The sequence below is a fragment of the Sinocyclocheilus anshuiensis genome, unplaced genomic scaffold (assembly GCF_001515605.1).
Source record: "Sinocyclocheilus anshuiensis isolate Anshui unplaced genomic scaffold, SAMN03320099.WGS_v1.1 scaffold960, whole genome shotgun sequence".
Classification (NCBI taxonomy): Eukaryota; Metazoa; Chordata; class Actinopteri; order Cypriniformes; family Cyprinidae; genus Sinocyclocheilus; species Sinocyclocheilus anshuiensis.
The window spans coordinates 252706-269027 of NW_015549635.1; the positions used below are offsets into that span (position 1 = coordinate 252706).

The following is a 16322-nucleotide window of genomic DNA, read 5'->3' on the forward strand; positions in this document are numbered from 1 at the left end:
CAGGAAAACCCTGATTGTTCGCTTTTTGAAGTGGTCTAGGAGGCTCAACCCGCCTCGCCCTTCCACAGTCCCTACATGGGATCTGTCCACGGTACTGAGGACACTACAGAACCCTCCCATTGAGACCCTACAATCCATTGACCTTCGTTCCCTGACGCTAAAAACTGTTCTGCCATTCTGAAGTATCGATAGGGAATGTACTCTGTTACTAACGTAACCTCGGTTCCCTGAGATACGGAACAAGTACTGCGTACTTTGACATGCTATGTAGCTGCACGACTCAGATGTCGCTTCAGTCGAAGTAACCTGAGGATCCTATGGCGATGTGCCGCTTATATAGCCAGATGACCCCGCCCATTCTGGCAGGCTTTGGCGGGCTTTTTGCTCCGCTGCCGAGCCATTAGTTCGTTTTTTTATTCACTGCACGAACCAATGACCGCGCAGTTACACTGCGTTATTGAAAGGCTTCAATCACTGGAGAAAAAGGAGTTTTCCCCAAGCGTCTTAAACAGATGCAGTAATCGTTCCGTATCTCAGGGAACCGAGGTTCCATTAGTAACCGAGTACGTTTTCATCATATGTGGGCTTGCATTCATGCTATGTAGCTGCACGACTCAGATGTCGCTTCAGTCGAAGTAACCTGAGGATCCTATGGCGATGTGCCGCTTATATAGCCAGATGACCCCGCCCATTCTGTCGGACTTTGGCGGGCTTTACCGCCATAGGCTCGTGCAACTCCGCTGCCGAGCCATTGGTTCGTTTTTTATTCACTGCACGAACCAATGGCCGTGCAGTTACACTGCGTTATTGAAAGGCTTCAGTCTTTGAGCCTTCAATGCCCCATGGGTGTAAGAGCCCACTCAACTAGAGGCGTTGCCTCTTCCTGGGCTTGGGCCTCGCTGTCCACATTTGCCAGATTCTATAGTCTGGACATCCCGGCCTTACAAGCGCGGGTCCTTTCTGCATAGCAGGGCACTCTGTTATATGACAACCAGTGCTTGGCGTTTGGACGATGATACAAGGCTGGGCCGACCTCTCTGAGTTTAGCCCTACTGCCTTTTGCGGGGCTTCCCTGCAAAATACTTGGCCCCTCTGGGCCCCCTTGGGTGCTTAAGGCAAGTTCAAGTATTAGTCGTTCCTCTAGCATAGCACGGCGGGATAAGCATCTTAAACAGACGCAGTACTCGTTCCGTATCTCAGGGAACCGAGGTTACGTTAGTAACCGAGTACGATTTTCTTACTTACTATTTTTGTCTTGTTTTCCATTACAAATATTTAAACAGAAATTCTTAAATCAAGGTAGATTTACTTGAGAAGCAAAATGACTTAAGATATTAAGTTTTGTTTTCTGAAAAATGTAGGCCTATCTAATTTTGTACATTTTTGCTTAAAACAAGTAAAAATATCTGCCAATGGGGCAAAAAAAATAATCTTACATATTGCCTTTGAGAGATTAAGATTATTATTTTTCTTACCCCATTGCCAGATATATTTTCTTGCTTTTCAAGTTTTGTTTTCTTACCCCATTGCCAGATATATTTTCTTGTTTTAAGTAATTTTGCTTCTCAAGTAAATGCATTGTGATGTAAGAATGTTTAGATATTTATGCTAAAAACAGGACCAAAACACAAAAGTCAGAAAATATTTTTTTTGCAGTGTGGAAGTGCAAAATTAACTAATTTTTAACAATGTCCCTTACCACGTCAGGCCAGCCTTGAAAGACTCCATGGCACATTTCAGCACAGATTATTTTGTGATCCTGGCTGCCACAATGTAATGCAGACTCTGCAAAGAGGCTGTTATTGAGAAAAAGTGACAACTGGATACTTTACATGACAACATTGTTCATCATTTCACAAGTGAAGAGGACATACATAGAAATCTTAAAGGAACAACAGCAAAATAGCCTATTTAACTTTAAATGTCAGAAAAATGGTCGACAAATTCGACAAACGTATAAAATGAAACCATTTAATAAATAGTCTCAAATTTAAGTCCTCAGCAAATATCATCATTTCAGTTTTTAGCAATTTGTCATCTCAGTAAAATCTCACTGTCACTTGTCTTCATATGTAATATATCACTCCGTATCCATAAAATCTAAAATCTGTTTACTGCACACTATCTACAGTTATGCCAAGAGCTGCTCATTTCCTTGCGATCAATACACACATCTTTATTTATTTCTGTACATGGATGGCCAGTTCATATTTTTGCCATTCTCCACTCATCCCTTATTTTTGCAGGAAAGATATCGATAAATGTTTTCCTGCAGAAAGAATAAAAACTCCATGGGTCATCTGTCAAAATAAATATTTTCAACCGTGTTAGCTTTATGTGCATGAAGGGAACCTGTTTGTGCGTGAGAGCTTAAAGGGTGTTTAAATATTTCTTATTCATTTTATATCACTATCTTTCTATAAAAAAATGAATTCTGTATCATTTAAATTTGTTGTCTCATACTTTTAGACTCCATGGTACGCAACCATGTAAACAACAAACATATTGTACGCACAAACATACATATGCACAACAACCAGCATCTACACGCAACTCCACTCATCACTTTGCACGCACATACATCACCCATGAGACACACACATGCATACTGAAACACACACACGTGTCTGAGTCAGTCCACACAGTGGGCATAAGTACCATACTGATGTACAGAAAGTCCCATGCTCCCCTCTTAGGGTATCTGTAACTCTAGTGTGCTCTAAAACATGTTCTGTTGAGAGTGTTGTTTATATTTTTAATGACTGACAGCACTCAAATACAGTACAGTCATAATGATTTTTCTCCTTACTTTCAAATCTCATTTATTCTATAGTTAGAATTTTTGTGTGTTGTTAAGGACAAACTATTAGAGTTAATCCAAAATAAAACCAAAAACACCAATGTATCCCATAACATAACAGCTAAACCATGTGACAAGCTACTTGAATAGACATTTAAATATCACCAGCTGATGTAAAATTTTTTAAGTCAGCAAGATATTATATATCAATACCATCACATCAAGCTGACACCTACACACTATTTAACTTAAATGTATGTGTAGGTGTCTGCTTAATGTAAGGATATTATGCATGTGTTATCTTGTCAACATTAAGTCTGACTTGATCATATAAAATGTATATACATTTTTTTTAAAATGTTGCATTCAGAAGCAGCTGGACAGAGTGCAACATTTAAAATCCAATTTTTGAAAAGAAAAAAAAATTGGCATAGATTGGCACATAAAAAGGCTTAATATATGTAAAATTTTATTGCACAAAACTATAGTTCTCATTAAAAAAAAAAAAAAAAAGAAGACATTCTGATTATGCCTAATAATGGGAACAGGTCATTTGAAATCTGATGGTAATTTTCTGAATAATGTGAATTTGTATTGCTTTGATGTTGTATTGGTTTAAAAAAGGATGAATTTAGAAATGCTGCTTCTCTGAAAGAGTTTACGATGGTAATGATCTAATAGCATGCTAAAGCACACTTATATATTCTCAGAGAAGTTGCATTTCTTAAAGTAATTCACCACTACTAAATTTCAAAAATAAAAATGTGAAGAAGTAAAAATGTGCATGACATAATTATAAATTGGCATCAAATTCACTGATGTATATTTGAAAATTATCTATTTTTACTATATTATTTTACTATATTAATTAGATGAATATTGTACATAACTAAATATTTAAAATATGTATAATAAGTAATGACATGTAATGTACATTTGGTCAAGTCATGTTTATTTACAAATCACCTTATACACAGTTTTAAAGCAGCTTCACAGTATTAAACAGGGAAGTAGCAATCGGTGATGTCAACTTCATTAAATATAAGACAAAACTAAATTCTGCTGTAAAGCAGCTCTAAAAAGACAATAGTGTCATGCAGCTCTAGTCTTGGTTCAGATCAGTTCAATAACTGTGTAAAGTTCAGCAATTATAAAACAAGTTCAATTCAGCAATAAACAGCTATTTAAGATAAACTGAAGACAATAATGTCATTATTCAGCTCAGGTCAGTTCAATGTTAATTCAGTTCTGTTCAATAACAGTGTTGATGTTGCAATGTTCATCAATTACAAACAAAATCGATTCAGCTATGAAGCAGCTCTACAGAAAACAATCCAGTTCAAGTTTTGCTCTCATCCAATAGTGTCAGTGCCATCAAATCGATGATATTACTAAATATTAAGTGTCTATTTCGACCGTTTGCATTTCGCGATGGTCGCACACTGTCCGCGTGATGTAATTTTCATCATCCAAAGAGTCCTCGTACAACAGCGTAGGCACGAGGTGAATGTTGAGACAGAACAAGCCCACGAGGTGGTACTGCGCATGTGTCAAACTCGTCTATCCTCGCTCATCTGCATCTGCAGTTGAGTATACTTTGAAAGTTGTGTGCGCGAGACGGAGGAGAACACAGAAAAAGAAGTATGCCCTGGTCTTAACACACCATAAAGGATAATAGAAACTCAATGTTATGGTGGTCTGCTTATTTATTTTTGATCTGAGAGAAACACAAGAGTACATTGGGGTCACAGTGAGGAGCGAAGACCTTGGCAAAGTCACGGACTGTTGAGAGACTGACACATGCACACATATGCTAGCTATGAGCCTGTGTTAAAAGCAGTGTGCGTGTGCATGTGCATCACATAAGATCAAAAGAATTATTTCCCCCTCTCCAACACACCTGTTATCAAACCTGCCTTATAAAATTGAGATGTGTGCAGAGGTAAACACACACACATGCACACAAACGCTCACACACACAAGAGACGCAGGGATTAATCACCCCAGCAGGTGCGAACTTCTAGAGGAATGTACGACATGCGAGTTTCCTTGTATGAGGTGCTGTGAGTGTTTGTATGTGCGTGTCTTTCTGTCTACGCTTGTATATTTGATCCACAGAGGGATTTAAACCTGAGACTCAAATCCAAATAACCTAATACCTCTCTGGAATACAATGACATTTCTGTTTTAGGACATCGTGCTCTAAATGCATCAAGTGTGTTAAAGGGGAATGAGGGCTCATGGATATGTACTACATGGGTTTTCTGTGCAGTTAAATCTGAGTATTTGTGTTAAGGCCAGTCAATACAACAACCAACTACAACAGACTACTTTATATTATATGTGATAATGTGTAAGTCTAGTTGTACAGATTTTATTTAGCATTGTTCAAATCCAACCTAAATGCTTTTCTTGGTAAACCAAGCAAACTTACAATTGAACTTGACATATGCACATAAATTGCCTTTTTACAGAAAAGAGCAGTTTTGACATTTTATCAGTAACCCTTTCTGTTCAATGGGAGAAAGCACATGATTTTTGAGAGAAATAAGGAGCATATACGATGACAGAATTTTCTGTTTAAGGTACAAAATCGAATTTGGCCATTACACGCTATTCTCAATCAAAAAACACCAGTTTTTCTGTATCTGAAGACCTACCCAACGCTTACTACAACAACAAACGTTCAACTAAAATGCCAACAGAAAGCCATCAGCAGAGGAAATTTATAGTTGCTTAGCGAGACTTCAGTGGAATAACAGTGGATAAACATAAGCATGCACACGGCGCCACTGAAGTATGCGTATATATTCAATTGGAATATCAAAAAGAGGAGTTTACGGAAATGCAATTCAAAGAAATTCATTCAGGGAATTCAAGTGAACCCTTGGTCCAAAAAAGATTGAATTCATTACATATGATGAAATATATAAACTAAAATGAAATTTTGTGGCATTTCAAATCTATTTATCAAAAGTTTATAACTGACCAACTTCTAAAAACAAACTCATAGTTGTCTGTGTAAAGAAATATGTAGCTTTGAAGCCGCTGCTGTGACGCTGTACAAACACTTCCAGTGTGAATACTCTATCGAGTCTGCAGCTGCAGTGACACTGTAGTTACGCTGACGTGAAGCTCACGCTTGCGGTGTGAAACAGGTATTACACTTAATATTTACACTTAATTACACTTTTTTCTTTTAAGTACAATGAACTTTCAGTAGTATTAGTGTAAAATGAACATGACTGTTAGGCTTTATAGTGAACCTCAATTAAAATTAAATTCTGAATTGAATTTGAATTTAAAAGGCATCCTCGATTCAGATTGAAATGGTGCACAAGCCTAAATTAGAAGACCTGTGTATAGCATATAACGTGTTATACATTAATGTATCTGTCTGTACTGTATATGGGTGAGACTGGTCCCATGTTACTCTGATACTATAAATATTCCAGAGACATCATTCAACATTGAATTCTACTATATATACAACATTGTTCTGTGCATCTGTTCCCTCTTATATTGGGTTAGGGTTTCACCACACCTTAAAAGGAAGATGCTCTCAGTGCGTTTAAATTGTTGATGCCTCTTCTCTTGTTAAGTTGGTCATCTTGTGTTGGGTTACACTACCATAAAAGAAGAAGCTCTCAGTGTGTTTCTGTATGCACGTGTGACCTCTGCTAAGGTCCCTCTGCGAGTTTGGCAGGAAAGAGTTGAGGCCACATTAAGAGTGGAAGAACCGATCCAAATAAAACACACATAACAACAGCAGTATTCTCTCAGCATGACTCTGTCCTGACGACAAAGGACAGAACATTGGATCATGTTTACAACCACATCTGTGCCATATACAAAACCCTTTCATGCTCCCACTTCAGCCATTCAGATCACTCTTCAGTGTTGTTAATCTCTGCATATCTACTGCTTCTAAAAGCATGAAAAAACTGACACAAGTGCCAACATAATATTGCCAGAGGGGCTGTTTCAGTATTAAAAGACTGTTTCGATTGTACCCACAGGAATTTATATTAAGCTTGTGGTACATAAGAGGCTGTCTCAGAGCTACAGGAATACACATCTCTCATTGGCTGCATAGATTATTATGTCGAGCACAATAATGCTTTTACCCAGGCAGAGATCTCAAGGCTTACATCTAACCCACTCTCAAAACAGTTATAAGAACCTCAATAATCTTGACCCTACCTCATATGGAAAATAGAAAAATTTGCATCAGAATGTTATTCATGTGTTCATGTACAGCATATTACACCATCAACCCGCAACTGGTAAAGAGTAAACTCACCACATCTGGACCATAAGCACCACATTTTGCAGTTGAATCCTAGATCAACTGACAGACAACTGTCACCTACAGTACACACACTGGCTGTCAAGCATAAATTTGCCAAAACATAAAATCATAAATTAAATCTGCCAAGACATTGGCGGTGATATTTGTGTGCAAAACAAAATCTGAACTATCCTTTCAATAACAGTGGCAAAAAGAAAACTGCCTTTAATGAGTGATCTAAAATATTTTGCTTGGCCTGCCATACTTTTTACTGACATCTCGATTTCAAATCCTCCATTTCGCAAAAATTGTGATATACAGTATAACGGAATTATACTCACCATATGGTGCAGAGCTGCGATGCTGACTTTAGAGGTTGCACATTGTAATATTTCCAGCATTTGTCATTTTTTAATTGATGAGGTTCTTGGTTGCTGCCGTTGACCAGTGTGTAAGTGTCTAGCTTGCTGATCTATGTCCAAAAATAATTTATTAGTATGCAAAAGGGATATTTCACCCAAAAATGAAAATTTCTTCAGCAGTACATAAAATACTGAAAGATATGATGAGAACTCTCTCTCTTTGTTCTATACATAATGAAAGTCAGTGAGTGGAATGCAACGGTTTTTGTACCTGGCTGACATTCATTGTACTAGTAAAACAGTTTAAACATTTTTTTTAAATACTGTATCTTTTTTGTGCTCCATAGAAGAATGTCAGTCATACAAGGAACAACACAAGGGTGAGTAAATGATGACAGAATTCGTTTGAATCATTTTTAGGTGTACTATCCTTTTAAAACTATAACTGTTTAATAAGAAAAGGACATTTTTATAGACAGAAACTTATGGATATAATGAATAAATGTCAAATTAAGCATGCCAACATGGAATTGGTAAAAACAGCCTACAGATTTAACTTCTTTTAAGTTCACATTTCAGAGGCTCTTTCTTGGGATCTAATTTGATTTGTAGTAAACTAAAGTTACAACAACAAATATCCACACATTTAAACAACTACAACACACACACATTTTTATGAGAAGCTCTTCAAAGATAGGAGGTCACCCAGACTCTGATTCCCCAGTATAATTTACATTAACCTGATAAAAAACATCTAGCACTCAATCAATATAAAACAAAGCGTGAGGCAGTGACCTACCACTATCCTGGGATGGAGAAAACAGTGACAGAAAGAAATAAAGAGGAGGAGGAAACACTATCTATCAAACAGCAGAGCTTATGATGGATGCTGTAGAGTTTCAGGCCAGCATTAACATTTATACATACTCCAATAACAGATTTAACTACACTATTCAATAAAACACCACTAAATCCCATAAATGTACACTATAGGCTATACAGCAGTATGGCACATTAGAGTCCTTTTACGAATGACTGTCATCTTATATTGTTCTATCACATACCTCATGGGAGATTTTAGATTTGAGACACTATAAATTCACAGAAGTCACTGGATTATTCATTTAAAACAGGGTTTTACCTGTTTACCAGTGACTTCTGATGAATAAAAGCCCGTTCACACAAAGGACGATAACTGTAACAATAACAATAAAGTTATGGTTTTCAAAATCATTCTAAATGACAGAGTCCACATTACATCTGTGTTGATATTGGCACAGAGGAACAATATTGTTGGAATCACTTTCAGAGCCATTTTTTCCAGCTGATAAATGATAAAAACATTTACAGCCAATCAGAATATCTGCTTTAAAGAGGTTAAGCAATTAAAGCTCAGACAACAAAACTGCACCACACACTTACAAAAACAGAATGTTATAGTATGTTAATATAGTTATTGTTATAGTTATCTTTATAGTTATCATTCTTGGTGTGAACAGGCCTTAAGTGCTCCTTTAGCCAAACACAGCCAAAACACTTCATTATAGTAAAGCTGTTAATCTGTGAGCACACAATTGAGTACAGAAAAGAGAAAGACAATAGGTGAATACATGTCACCTGGGCTACTAACAGCCAAAGAGAAAGAATTATGTCCACATACAAACACAGATTAATGAGCTTGAAGGCAGTAGTCTGCAGTTGCCCCATAACAGCAGGACAATAGCCCAGAAACAGTGCAGGCAACTTCACTATTATATACTCACAATGACTGTCTGTGCCACTGTCAACACGAGACAAACGGCCCTAGCCAGCTGACATCATTACAACTTTAAACTTAAAGAAAGAAAGCAGAGAGAGAGAAAACACAGGAGAGCATGAACAAGAGGACAGACTCACAATAAGAAGAGATGCTACACCATAAGATAATGAGACAGTGGGAGAGTGTGGCAACAGTCCTGGGTGAGATTAGGAATTGTAATGGAGAGTGTTGGAAAAGAGATGAATGAAAAGAGGAGAGCAGGACAGGAGAGTGTTATTGATGAATCAGAAGGTGTTAATAAGTGGCAGACTGTGTGGACGAATGAATCACCCAGTAACAATGAAGTGCTCCAACGATCTGCAAACACCACAACGCATACAAACATCCGTTATCAATTGCCACACACACACACACACACACACACTCTTGAGATAAAAGGATAACCTTTACACAAACATCATGTTTAGCTTGTCCTGTGGGTGAAAAATGTATGTGTGTGTGTTCAGTCTCTGATTAGGACACTTTGCATCATTACAGTTTCCTTCAAGTTTGCTGATTAAAATCCCACTCACTATTTAAAAGTGACAAATTTATTATATTATATTATATTATATTATATTATATTATATTATATTATATTATATTATATTATATTATATTATATATTTATTACATTACATTACATTAGGACCAAAAATTAAAATGTGGACTAAATCAAAATGTGCCACATTTAATGATATACATCATGTAGAAATGTCTATCAATTTCACCCCTTGCATTAAAACTAGAATCTTTCCTCTAAGCCAGCATTTTATCCTAACAGCTAATTATTTAATCAAGTTAAACTGTATTTAACGGTCAACCCATTTGCAGCATGAGAGATATAAGCAAGAATAAGACAGAAAAAGACAGCAAAAATAAAAAGTAAGATGATTTAAAGTTTGTGTAAGATACTCTTATTCAGAATCAGAGAAGGAAAGGGAACTACAGAAGCAGACAGCACTCTATGTACTAAGCAGCTCCCTCTCTAGTTTTGTGTTGACAGGCAAAAGCGTGCTTTTGAGAAGCCAACACTATATAAGTGCTCTCTCTCTGATCCTTTCTATCAAAAGGCAGGCAAAATCATCCAGTCATCGTTAACATAACAAAAGCATAGGATGTGAGCTTTACTGCAGCAGCCCAAGCTATACATACACCCCAAAATGACAGAAAACATTTCTTCCTTTACTGCGTCAAATACCACCAACTGCCACCATTTTTCATAGTTGTAATTACCACTTGGCGTGAGGCACTTTGCGGCAGCAGATGCCGTGTTACGGGACTATGGTTTCCATGGTGATTACTGTGATTAACTTGGGATACACGTCATAAAGATCCCACCCTGGTGACACGTGCACAGCTGGGCCCTAAGAAAGAATGGGACCCTCAGGAGAGTGGATTTGTGAATGACTGAATCTAGCTCAGTATTTCCCAACTTTTCTTGTCTTATGTATCCACAAAGTCCCATCAGCAAGGCTCAACCACCACTTACAGGATTATCATTAATTTGATTAAAAATCACCATTATAAATAACACTTTACCATTTTAGTTTTATTTACCTAATATTTTCTCAACATATTTTGTAATGAATTTCAACAATCAGAATAGAAATCTCATTGAATTCCAAGTATGCATGGCACCCACTGGTCTAGTCCATAATCTGGTCCAAAATCTGCCCCAGTGAGAAATACAACCCAGGTCTCACCTGTACTTCTACATAAGCAACATAAGCACAAATGCAAATATTCATAGGCAGTTCTTTAGACCGTTACTATCTCTGTTTGAAATGTGCCATGGGGAGCTCACTATTCTATTTTAAAAATCTACATTCAATGTTCCTTCAGGCCATGCAAAGTATTGTACTTTGCATTAAAAAATAAAGTTTCTTTTTTTTATTACCCATTTACTGGGTAATCCCTTCCCATCTTTTAACCAGAAAGCCAGAGGGGTCATGAAGTCAAATTCATACTGCAAAATCACATTTATTCAACCATAAACAAAAGTACTGTAGTAAATCAGCTCAAAAGGGAAATATTTATGACTAATTATAACTGGTTATGATTAATAATAAATATTTAGATTAGATCTTCGAATTAACTGTAGCAGAATCAATATTACCATTACTTGATCTGTCCGTCCACCGAGCAGACAAAATAATCATTTATCAATTCAAAGAAAGATTATTTTCCTGGCCAAGGAAGAATACTTTCCTTATTCATGCAGTGCTAGCAGTAATTTAACATATGTAGCAAGGGTTCAAAACATTCATTTATGGCGTTATTTTAACGACAAATGTCGAGAGCGCATTATTGTAGCGCGAAAGCACATTAATACAATGCGCGAGCGCGGATCTCTCCGCTCGCGCGTGGATTTCCTTTGCTATCGCACAAAACCCGGACGCGCGCGCTCAGGTAACCCAAAGATCATGCATGATTCTACGCAGACGCTACAGTACTTCCTATACCTCATATTTAAATTAAATATAATAATGATATTACATAAAATAAAAAAATAAATAGTTCTCTCTTTCTCCTCTGCATTTTCAGAGTGCATTTCACTTCTGCCTGATAATGTATACTAATGTAGCTTATACTTAATATTGTGCCTCTAAAGATAAAATGCTTTGGATAGTCACTTTGGATAAATGTACATTTCAGTTAGCAATTATCCACTTTATAAAACTCTACAGTCCCCCATGCTTTTAATGGCATAAACAGTTTGATGTTTTATAAATTTGTGCATGTTTCTGAAAATTAATGAATATATGTATATGGGGCAAAATTTTGCTTTTGTTTTATGAATAAAAACATTTATATGAAATGCAGTTTTCATAAAGCTAACTTGACTGTAGTCAATAAAGAAAAAAAGACTTAGGTGATCTTTCAGGAAATATTAAGACACACACAAAAACAGTCTGATGTGATTCTGTTCTATCTGTTCTCCCATGATATCTTAAAATATAAGCCACCAGTCCTATGTTACCTGGCTCTTCAGTTGAATGATTATTCAGACAGGGTAACATCTCTTTGGGGTTAATAATGCAAACGTATGACCCCCCCCACAAACACACTCACAAACACATGGTTTCTACTGGTGGGTGGGGGGACAGAAGGGAGGGAAAGACTGGAACCTTTCATCGTAAATGAGACTGTGACATTTTTATGTGCGTGTGAAGGATCACAGCGTGTATCAGGTTCGTTGGTGAACGTAAATTAACAGGTGTTGTCAATAGCAGTACATAGACATGCAGCGAAATGATCAGAACGATTACAAAGCGACGTGCAGCTCTGGGTCCCAGACAACATAAACTTGCTATTTCGACACACGCTTTTCAGTAGAGACTAGATGATAGTCAACCTTCAAAGTCTCAAGGATCACATTCACTCATACCCACTATGATATACAGTGGAAATGTCCATTCTTAAAGGGATAGTTCACCCTAAAATTAATAATTTACTCACCCTCATGCAATTCCAAACCTGTACGACTTTCTTTCTTCTTCTGAAAATAAAAGAAGATATTTTGAAAAATGTTTCAAATGTTTTTATCCATACAGTGAAAGACAATGGGGCTCAAAACAACACGGAACACCACTGACTTTTACTGTATGAACAAAAACAGGATGAATATTGTCAAAATAGCTTCTTTTGTTTTCCACAGAAGAAAGAAAGCCATACAGAATTTGAAGGTGGGTTAATGATTTGATTAAGTTGTTAAATGTCATGTCAGCAAGAAAGAGAACCCAGAAGGGTTTAGATTTGATCAGTCATACTTTCTGAATAGTCAACAATAACCCTTGACTGACACTATATTTTATATGCCATCTAAACCAGGGGTTTTTAACCTTTTAGGACATGCGCCCCCCCAAGTTTGTCTAATTTCACTCGTGCCCCCCCAACATCCAACAACCCCATCCCCCTGGTATTACTGTAGTCACACCGAATTACTTTATTAACATTAACATAAAAGCAAATATCCATTAAAGCTATTAGAGCAGCAAACAATTTTTCTTTTGCTCTTTTTGATTAACATTATTTACATAAGAAATGCACGGATCCATTATTCTGATGTACATTTGATTTTTTCTTTACTGTTTACATTCACTTAAAACAACCGACTGTGCTTACAAGGATACTTGTCAAGACAGCCATTGGTATTCACCTGCTGTCTGAGAAAGCTATCTGTTCAAGTGTGTGAGCGGTGCACATAGAAACGCTCTATCACAGTGCGTGAGTACCGCATTGAGATGTCTTGGGCTTAAATGGCTTAAAATTACTTTAAGGTTTAAACTGACAAGACTTAAAACACGTGAGAATGAAAAACTTTCTCGAGGAAGCAGCACTGGCCTGATCGTTAAGATAGTTTTGGGGGGCTAAGGTGACAGATAGTGGGGCTGAAACCCACCTAAAAAGGGTTTAGAACCGCCCCACAGGTTGAAAACCCCTGATCTAAACAGCCTCGTTTTTGAACTACCATGGTCTCAGAGGTCTTTCAAAACCAATCACTTATCAGTTAACATGTCATAACTCAAAGACATTACTTCTTATGTCCATGTCAATCCTATTTGCTAATGCCACCCTCACTATTTGAACTCAATGGAAGTCGACAGACTTAGGCCCCGATCACACAGAACGCGTTTTTCAGGTTTGAAAACGCGAGGTGCACTGCACTGCCTTTTTTTGGTTTACTTTTTTTAATTTAGAAAAGAGCAGTGAGCTGTCCTGTCAGTCTAATGAAGGATTATAGTCGAGCACTCTAAAATCGTTGGTTTGCTGTTAAGTAAACTGTCATATTAGCAGAAACTTGAAAAAAAATACAGCTCCGTGTAACCTGCAACAGCCACCACAAGTTTCTCCTCCATCATTGCAGTCTCTGGACGTTCCCAGCAACTGTAAACTTCTGTCATCACAACGGAAGGCCCACCTCTCCATTCATTCGATTGGACAATGGAAAAAAAAACGTTAATGACATTACGCGCTTTTCCGCTCAGAGTCAAAAACGCGAGGTGCAGCAGGTGGCCAAAACGCAAGGCACCCGGGGCGCATAAACAGCGTGCAAAACACTCACTGCCAATAGAAAACAATTAAAAAAGGCGCCTCTCACTGCAAAAAACACGTTCTGTTTGATCAGTCCTTAGAATATAGCAAAACTCAAGAGTATTTCAAGGAATACAGAAGGTTTGAAGATTGAAGTGTTTTGGGCAACTCACCTGGTCTTTTTTCTAGTTTTCGTCCTCGATTGCTGCAAAGCCGGACTTTGGAGATGAGGATGAGGATCTGTTTCTGGCAGAGCGACTTGTTGCTCTTGGGGCAAGGCTTGCGTTTGGTGGAAATCTGCCGGTTGGCCTGGGGGTCCTTGACTTCCCTGCGCTGCCGGATCAGCGAGCTGGCGAGGGCAGCCATTTTGCTGTGCCCCGCTCACCCGTAGGGCGCAGAGGGCGTCAGTGGGCCACCCACCTGTCCGATCCTCCAGGGCCACGGAGGACAGGAGCAGGAGTCTGTAGATGTTCGGAGTACAGCAGGGTCTCCCACAATAACCAAGGGGAGAATGAGTCACAACTTGATAGGGAACAAAAAGGGGCTTGGTTTTAGAGGGGTAAAGGGGGTGGGGCAAAACACTTGTGAAGTTCACAATAAACTTTATTTGTTTCTTTGGCTATCAAAATAGTCCCTGGAATGCAGAATTCCTGGTGTTGTGATTGTGATGAATGGCAGCTGTCGTTGTTGGGATTGTTTGTTGTATTTCAGGTCTCGTTGCACAGCATATGGACAGGACAAGTGGCATCAGATGATCCATGGAGCCATACTGGAATTCTGGAAGATAAGTGAGCCATCACAGCACCACCATACCCTCTGTTTGACTCTATTCCCTGAAGCTCCGAGCTCCCAAAAGCCCTGGTATCTCACTTCCCTTCCACAGTTTAGTGTGGGATTGATCTTCAGAAATCTCACAGATCAGAAATCATTCTGCAAGTTCAGAAAAAAGGTGTAAATATGGAACATATCAGTGCGATCCTCGTAAAACGGAGAAGATCGATGGATGCATAAAACAAACTAAAATACAGATCCTACTGAGAAAAGGATCAATATCCTGAGACAATCTTAGTAAAACTCCATTACCTGATTCCGAAGTATTGCATTTATGACACTATGACTGCAAAAAAAACAAAAAAAAAACAAAGACAGACATACTAAGTAAAAGTCAAAAACTGGTGTCGTCAACCCTGGAACTCATGTCTGTGGATGATCAGATGGATAAGGATGAAAGGAATCAGAAGTTCTCTTCTTCCTCAGCCCTTCTTACATTCCCCTTTGCTCCCTCTCCCCAAGCTCCCGAGAGAGTGTTTGTAAATTGCAAGGGCTTCCGCAGATAGAGGTGACATTCATGAACGAGTGAGAGCGCAGGAGAGCGAAGGGGAGCACCAAGCCTCCCCCAGACTCCCGTAAGGCAACCAGGCAGAGAGCACTGAGGAACTCGTAGCTCCGTGTCCTTCACACCACTTGAGAGGAGAGGTGGGAGGGAGGCACAGATGGAGGGATGAAATGAAGGAATGTTAAGGATAGATGGTGCACATATCTGTTCGTCCGGCTTCACATGCTGTAAAGGTCCCGTTTGAAGAAAGTCCCTAGGTGCTGTCGAGTCTGTCCCAGTGCTCCGGTATTCTGTTTTAGTCCAGTATTCACTGCTTAAAATATTCTCACCCCTGCAGGTGTGCGTAACAGAGTCTCTTCAGCAAGGCACCTCTGAATCTGTGCGAGAATGTAAGAGTTTATGTGTGTGTGTATGAGAGTGATTGAGAGAGTGTGTGAATGTGTGACTCTAAGTCTCTCTTTTGCTCTCCCTCCCTCCCGTCCCCGCTCACAGTGAGTTCCAGAGCCAACACTGGCAACATGCTTTGCTTTACTCCCTCGTTCTCTCTTTCCATCTCTTTGTAAACCCTCCCCTTACCTTTTTCTGCCCTCCCTCTCTGTCAGAACCCATCTTTTCCGATCACTCAAAATCCCTCCTTCTCTTCTTGTCCTCACACCCACCTCTCTCATTCCTCTATTCCCTCCCCCTCTTCTGTTCTT

The 16322-nt window shown here is 38.5% G+C and overlaps 1 protein-coding gene across 2 annotated transcripts in view; it reads right to left on the reverse strand.

Moving 5' to 3' along the window:
* Positions 1–16097, reverse strand: part of LOC107659728 (fibroblast growth factor 11-like) — a 64066-nt gene extending 47969 nt beyond the window's left edge. The window contains exons 1-2 of one of the 2 annotated variants that reach the window (XM_016448755.1): positions 15372–15393; positions 14462–15218 (exon numbers count right to left, since the gene is read on the reverse strand). In XM_016448755.1, coding sequence (XP_016304241.1) covers positions 14462–14654 — 193 coding nt within the window. In that variant the 5' untranslated portion in view covers positions 14655–15218; positions 15372–15393. Of the gene's footprint in view, positions 1–14461 lie in introns of both variants that reach the window. The other variant, XM_016448754.1, reaches the window with a different exon arrangement.
* Positions 16098–16322: the final 225 nt, after the last annotated feature.